The sequence below is a fragment of the Gossypium hirsutum genome, chromosome D02, assembly GCF_007990345.1.
Source record: "Gossypium hirsutum isolate 1008001.06 chromosome D02, Gossypium_hirsutum_v2.1, whole genome shotgun sequence".
Taxonomy (NCBI): Eukaryota; Viridiplantae; Streptophyta; class Magnoliopsida; order Malvales; family Malvaceae; genus Gossypium; species Gossypium hirsutum.
In genome coordinates this window covers 60,350,575-60,358,903 of record NC_053438.1, presented here as the reverse complement: position 1 = coordinate 60,358,903, position 8,329 = coordinate 60,350,575, and the positions used below count along the sequence as shown (strand labels likewise).

Genomic DNA, 8,329 nt, shown 5'->3' with positions numbered 1-8,329 from the left:
GCGCTTCAGGGACATCAATTTTGATTGGAGCATTTACAGCTGGTATATGTGATTTTGTCACTCTTTTTGGATCAGTAAATGCGCCTGGCAATTGATTTGTTAAACTTTGTAAATGAATTATCCTCCAAACCTCCAATTCACATTGTTGCATATGAAGATCAAGATGTAACAATGATAATTCATTCCAATCTATTTCTTTTTCCAGATGTTTATTTTCTCCCCCTTGATATTGGGAAAACTGGCTCATTAAAATGATAGTCAACAAATTTAGTTGTAAATAAATTCCCTGTTGATGGGTCGAGATATTTAATTATTGATGGAGACTCATATCCAACATATATTCCTAACCTTCTTTGAGGACCTATCTTAGAGCTTTGTGGTGGAGCAATCGAAACATATACAACACATCTAAAAGTTCTCAGATGGAAAATATTTGGTTCTTGACCAAAAACCATTTGTAACGGGGAGAACTTATGATAACTTGTTGGCCTAACTCGAATTAGAGACGCTGCATGTAGTATGGCATGCCCCCAAGCAAAAATTGGAAGTTTTGACTTCATAAGTAATGGTCTTGCAATCAATTGAAGACCTTTGATTAATTATTCAGCAAGACCGTTTTGTGTATGAACATGTGCTATAGGATGTTCAACACTTTTCCAATAGACATACAAAAATCATTGAAAGCTTGGGAAGTAAATTCAGTAGTATTGTCAAGACAAATTTCCTTGAGAGGGGAATCTGGAAAATGTGTTCGTAATTTGATCAACTGAGTAAGTAACCTCGCAAATGTTATGTTTCAAGTTGATAACAAGGATACATGCAACCATCTAGTTGAAGCATCAAGTAAAATCATAAAATATCTAAGTGGTCCACAGAAGGGTGTATTGGTCCATATATATCTCCTTGTATCCGTTCTAGAAAAGTAATAGATTCATAGTTTATCTTGGCTGGTGATGGTCGAATGATTAATTTTCCTTGAGAGCAAACACCACATGAAAATTTATTAGCTTGAAGAATCTGCTGGCTCTTCAATGAATGTCCACTTGAATTATCAATAATTTTTTGCATCATAACTGAACCGGGATGGCCTAACCGTTCATGCTAAATAATAAAGTCATCAGTAGACTTCTGATTTATTATAGCATGTGCTTCAATTGTACTAATTCTCATGTAGTACAAACTAGAGGAGAGTGCAGAAAATTTCTCCAAAATAATTTTATTTCCTTGAATTATACTTGTAATTTGAAGATATTCATCATTCCTTTCACTTATTGTCTCAATATGATATCCATTATGGCGAATATCTTTAAAACTCAACAAATTTCTTTGAGACTTAAGAGAGTATAATGCATCATTAATTTGAAACTTAGTTTCTCTAGGCAACAATATATCTGCTCTTCCAGAGCTTTCTATGATTTTGGTACTACCAAATATAGTACTCACACTAGCTTTTTGCATTGTTAAATGATAAAAATATTTCTTATTCTTAAGTATAGTATGAGTAGTTGCACTGTTTTCTAAGTATAAGTCCTTACCATTTGTCGCTAATTGAATTTGAAAGGTATTCATATTCTTCAAATAAAACAAATAAATGTCACATAAATTTTCAAAATATATAAAATTTTCATAAATCATTTAAAACATAATATAATAACCATGTTGTTAAAAACATAACAAACTTGTATAAAATTTATTCTTTAAAACAATAATACTAAAATTAAAAGATCAATTATTCCCTTCAGGAGTGGTGAAGAAATCAGTAGCTTCCAAATGAGTTGTATCAAAGATGCCATAATTATATTTGTCATTTTCACAAACAAAATTTAGTCATAAAATAAATTACAAGTGATTTGACTATGATAGAAGTTTTTAACAAATTGCGAGATTAGTGGAACCCTTAAAAAATGAAACAAATTATAAACATAAGTAATTTTATCATAATGAACTCCTTGATAAAATGTATTATATACCTTAATCCAAACTAACAAAAAAACAAGACTCTTGGATTGATGTAAGCGCTCGTGCTGCTAACGTATTATAAACAAAATTAATAGATAAAAGATGGATATAAGAATATGAGGATTTCTATTGCATTCTATACTTTTTCATCATACTTACAAGTAGTATACCTCACTATATAGGAAGATTAGATTTTTTATATTCTAATACATAAATAAGAAAAGGGAGTTACAAGGAGATGAAAGAGTTAAAGAAGATAGGTTAAAGGTTCAAGAATATAAAAGGTGGAAGGCCAAGGGATGAAAGGTTGAACATCCATTAAATAAAATTCAAAACATTTTTAGCATTTTTTTTTACTTTTATCTTTTGACTTCTTTTATATGGTTAATATTTTTTTTATTTTCCTTTCTAGTGCAGTCAATTTTTAAAGAATTTTAATTATTTCAATTTTTATCTAAGTTTGTAATAAAATCAATTGCGGTTATGGTTACTCGATTTTTAATTTCTGATTATAGTCTGTTATTTCAGTTTTTTTTTATTTCTAATATGTTGTTAATGTTTTTATATATATATTTTTCTGCTTTGAGTTTTTTTTATTATCAATTTTCTTAATTTTTAATTATTGATATCAGTTTTTTTTCTTCTAAAATTCAATTTTCTGCTTATAGTTTTTTCTTACATATACTTTCAACTTGTTTTATTTCAATAGTTTAATTTTTAAATAATTTAATTAAAGATAAAATAAGTTAACTAGATATGGATAAGTATAGTACTAAATTAATATAAATTATTCTCAAACAAGACATCAATGAAGTGATAATATTTATTTATTTTCTCCTAAGGTCTTTTGAAATCTAAAATTATTTCGTTAATGATGAGATAACATAAATTAACTAAGTGCATGTGCATCCAATATATAATTTTTTTCCTTTTATTTTGATTACAAAGAATCACATTTGATTTTTCCTTCGGCCGAAATGTATATTTTCTAGAGTCGTGGGCCTTGGGGCCAAAATTTTACTTGCCGCCCAAATGGACTCTGTATAAACTATAAAATCTGCCGCCCAAAAATTTTCATCCGAACTCAAATGTTGAAAATCTACATATAGATGCATCTATATTTATACTATTATAATATGTTTAATAGAATTAGTGTTACTCATTAATTGGGAATTAAGTTGTAAAATTATAAAAAAAAATCTATTCCTTTTATAAAGTAACAAATATTATTTTGAGGGTATTTATATCTTTATATTTTGATAAATCTAGAAAGATAAATGCACAAAATATAAACCATGATATTTAGAGTGGGTTTGGATGGGTGGTAGAGAGCAGTGCGTTTAGCCTACTTTTTGTCTCACGTTACAGTATTATTACAGTATCTAATTTCACCGCCATCGCTATTTTTACAATAATAACAGGTAAACGCATTGTCCTTCTAAACCCATCCTTAAACCCTAAACATCAATCTTTACCATCGCAACTTTATCATTTCAACCAAAGCAACATTTAATATCCGTATCAAATTTTTTTTATTTAAATTTACTACATGGATTAGGTCTACTCATGGGTTAGACCACCTGCCCAGGATCGAAGTCCTGTTCAAAAAATTAGAGAGTTTAGACAAAAATACAGTGCCTGAAAAATGGACTTGGATAAAATTTAAGATACATTTTCTATATGAATTGGGTCTTGGGCAAGATTTTTTAACCCCACCTAGCTTGACCTGAATATATAATGCTATAAAAAAATAATTATATTAATTATATATGTTACATGATAATTATATATATATTTTAAATCACTAACCCAATAATAATTAAACTCATTATCCAAAACCTAAAAAAAAAATTTAACTAAATAATCCACCCAAAACATAAAATTTTAAAAATTATATTTAATACCATAAAATATTTATTATATTTTGGTACTGTTTTTTAATATAAATATTTTTTATTTGTTAGAAAATTTTTATTTTAACGTTTTTTAGTGCATTTCATGTATTATGTTTTCAATAAAAACTAATCTTAAAAAATCAAATATGAGCGAGTCAAACTTACCTTTCGTAAATTGAGTTGAGCTTAGATAAAAAAGTGAGCCCATTTTTTGAGTTGGACCGAGTCCAAACTTAAAAAATTAATCTAAATACCTTGCATGAACTCCTTACCTATGAGCACCTCTAGCATGGATATATTTATTATCATCTTAATTTTTAATGCGAACACATTTTATGAAAAATTTAGGCCATGATTGACTTTAACTTTCCAATTTTATATAATAAAAAATTAACCCTCCATATAATTTTTTGCTTCTTTTAAAATTTAAATTTACATTCTTTTTGTCAAATCACCTACAATGGACGAAAAAATTTAATATTTGTTAACTTTGTTGATGTGCTATATATATTGCCATGTAAATGAGATGTTAATATTTAATTAATTTTTTAAAATTTAAAAATGATTTTTTATAATTTTAATGATTTTTAATTTTTAAAAATAATTTTTTATTTTTTTGAATTTTTAAAATTTTTAAAAATTAATTAAATGTTGATGTATCACCCATATGGCAATATATGTGTATGCAAGGTCAGCAAAGTTAAAAAATGTTAATTTTTCTATTAATTTTGAGGTAATTTGACAAGAACACAAGCTTAATAGCTAAAAGGATAAAAATAAATAAATGAAATGTTAAAATGATTTTTTTTTTAAATCTTTGGTGATTTACCGGTCATTAAAATATGCATAATAATACATATAGTTTATAGCATTCTTAATAATTAACAATAACTAAATATAAATTAAACGATTTCATTAATAAAAGGCTGAATTAAACTCTCAAATAACCGTAAAATTGCCTCTTCCTTTTGATTGTTTTCTTAAGCTTTGATGCATGACAGAATTTATCACTGTTTGTTTTCCTTTTGGTTCCAACGATTTAACCATTCATGTTCCAAATGCTTGCATTAGAGGAACTGAAATTCCTCTAAACCAACCATTAAGTTATTCCATCAGGTCACCCGCACCACCTGTTTCTAAAACTCCGACAGCTTCATCGGATACCTCTACAGAAGAAGGGACAAAGAAAAAGGGATATGAACAATCTGGGATTAGGACAAACCTTATTTTGTTGATGAAGTAAAAACCCACTACAAAAGTCAGTTGAAAAGAAAATGAATGACCGAGGGAAAATTTTTTATCTATTACCCACCGCAATGTTCTAAAAACATAGTCTGCTCATCCACAGTAGAAAAAACAGGATCATATTCTAGTCTCCAAGTCAAAACAAGTTATGCATGAGTTGAGGTGTGATGATTGCTCACCTCATCTCTTAACCATGTAATCCGGAGTTTGATCTCTGCTCATGGGAAAAGAGCACATTTCATGGTCGGCTGTTTATCTTTTTGGAAAGCACCCACAGCGAAGAGAATAGTCTTTGCTGTCAGCGGCGGATACCTGATTAAGACAAAAAATCAAAACAAGTCTGATATGTGACATATTCTCTAGTATATTAATCCCACAGAAGCAACTATGGACGCAATAGTAATGTGAGAAGCACAGGGAAGATTATATCACTAATTCAAGGTCCTTAAAAACAAACAAAAAATGAAATTATTCGCAAACAGTTTTATGTCCACTATAAAAAGCATTGAAGCATCTAAGTATTTTGATCAGTGTATAATTACTTAAGCAGAAGCCTGTTTACTTTGATAACACTACTCTTTATCTTTTCCTTTTTCTAACTGATCCCAATGTGTATATTTGTGAATGTCCTTTCAGCTTGCCTTCCAAAAGTTCAAATCAACATAAGCAGAACAACAACTTAAAAATGTTGGGTGCACATTCATGGTGCAAACAATTGCCTCTGCGGATGGACTCCCGTGTGATAAAGGTTGAGCTGATATATGGCCTTTGTCACCAATTCTTTCAAATCAGGATGTTGCCCAACCACTGTTCGGTCTGCCCCTTCGAGGGCAGTCAAAACCCTAGCTTGTTCCAAAGCCTCATTATCACCAGCATGTATAGCGAGGTAGCAGAGCAGAACTACTCCGTGCAGTTGTGCCTTGTCACCGCATCTAAGCAATCTCATCAAAGGTGGAATACCGTTGAATTCGATTATCGACTTTGAATGATCCATACAGAGAAAATTCTCTGGAGATGCAAACTTCTGCAATGCAATGGCAGCTTCCACTGCTACTTCTTGATCCTTATTACCAAGTTGTGTCACCAAAGGACCGATCACTCGAGTCTCCCGAGCCGGGAAAGTCCTTGCCAATGAACCAACTGATCTAATAGCAGGAACTTGCAATATAGGACTATCCAATTCCTTGGTCACCCTTAAAAGCTGATCGATAACAGCCTTAGCAGCGGGGGAATTCGTCTTAAAAGCTGCACGTCTAAGATCGGAATTGGATTCAGCAGCAGCTGTAATCTCCATTATTGCCATCAAACAATTATACTGCAATTCACCTTGTTCCTTCTCCACCAATTTAGCCAAGCAAAGCAATCCTTTTGTCTCAGTTATCCTCCTACTATTTGAAACACTGCCTTTAGCAAGCATCCATAAAGCTTCAGCACAATTAATTTTCAACTGAAGTTTAACTTCAGGCTTCTCATTTTCTCTTTCTTTCCTATGATTTCCTCCCCTACTACTCCCTTCCATATGCAAATTCGAGTAGGAGTTCGAATACGGTCTATAACTATAGTTTCTCGAAGTCGATCCAGCAGAAGAAAATTTCTGATCGAACTATAGAATGAATGCTTTGCTTACCCAACTGTGTCTTAGAATCTTCCACAAAAGTCTCGAACGATAACAAAGTGACCAACGGCCTAATCACATTCTCTCTGGCGAAATCCTCTTGAGCCACAGGGTCATGCTCCGCCATTCTCACCACTAGTTTTGCTACCGGAATTTGAACCTTCATAAGGGAATCTCCCAACACTTGAACCACAATTGGAACCCCCATTTCATCGACAATACTCCTAACTCTTTCCTGCTCGTTTGCTAAAACAAGAAGCGCATTAGCCGCTGCGATTTGGGCATCCGCTGAAGAGCTTTCTTTGAGAAGCTTTAACAAAGGAGGGATGCCGCCTTCTTCGACGGTTATCTTTTTGTTTCGGTCGTTGTCTCGAGCGATAGACGCGAGGTTATTAGCAGCTTCAATTCGATCGGTTAATTGGCCCATTTGGACGGTGGCGATGTAAGACCAAACCCAGGAAATAATCGGGTCGTTGCTAGCGATCGGGGGGAGGGAAAGGAAGATTCCGCTGGCAGTACCGTTGTTCTCGGTGTCGAGGACTCCCATGAGCCACTTCATGTCGCCGATGGAAGCGTCCAGAAGGTTCAACACTTTGCGGAAATCGGTGGCACTCGTGATCCTCACGACTCGACGCAAGATGCTCTGCCTCTTGCACTTTCGGACTAAGGTGAGGGCTCGCTCTAGATTCTTGGAGACCTCGGAGACTACCCGGCGAATCGGGCGTTCGTAGAGGGCTTGAACCGAGGTGGTGGAGCGGACCAGGGTTCGAAGCATTTGGGAAAGCCGATCTACTAGCTTCCCCACCTCCCCACAATCAACTTTAAACGACTCCGCCTCGTCCGCCGCCGCCCGAACTCGCTCAGCTAGCATAATCGGATACGAAAGCTCATCCTCGATTCTTTTCTCCTCCGCCGATCCCATCATCAACTCAATGAGTTAATACGTTTGGTGAGTCCTGGGCGAGTCAAGAAGTAGAAAATCAATCAGCCTTAGCTAGCTGCTACTGACGTTTCTTTTAGGAAGCTCCTCCTCTTCTAGGGAATTGTGCTGTTTTTTTTACACCATTATTGGTATCCCACTTTCCACGCAGCGCGTGAATGGAAAAACAACGATAATAGTAAATGATAATAATAACAAATTAAAATGCACCAAAAGAAGATGACGAGGAGTCAATTGATTAAGTTTTTTACATTTCGTAATAGGAAGGTGAAAAGCACTTGCTCGGAAGCATCACTTGAAAATTATTCCTTCCTTCCTTTTCATTTTCTTTTACTGGTTTCCGGTCAAAGCATTCTTTTCCATCTATTTTTAATTTATATTACTTTAATTTTCCAATTACTTTCGGACCATCTTAATTCATACTGCAACTCAACACATATTCTGATAATTAATACAACTGTAAGACAAGGGTTGGCGTCACATTTTTTAGCCCATATAGACAAAAATATAAAAGAATTATGAGACTGGAAAGAAAGAAAAAACCCTTAGCCGTTGACCCGATGATGTTGTAGAAAAGATAAACAGAGTGATGAAAATTTTGAATTGTTGACCACGCAATTTGTGTTCTATTTTCCGTGCTTAATTACTATTTTATTCATTAGTTTTCTAACAAGT

General features: G+C 33.1%; 1 protein-coding gene across 1 annotated transcript; it reads right to left on the bottom strand.

The window, feature by feature from the left end:
* Positions 1-4,746: 4,746 nt before the first annotated feature.
* LOC107909697 (ARM REPEAT PROTEIN INTERACTING WITH ABF2) lies at positions 4,747-7,837 on the bottom strand. The gene is given in 4 exon segments (XM_041088920.1): positions 4,747-5,020; positions 5,279-5,411; positions 5,642-6,700; positions 6,702-7,837. Coding segments are annotated over 2 exon segments (1,839 nt in total). The 5' UTR covers positions 7,640-7,837; the 3' UTR covers positions 4,747-5,020; positions 5,279-5,411; positions 5,642-5,799.
* Between the last annotated feature and the right edge of the window lie 492 nt (positions 7,838-8,329).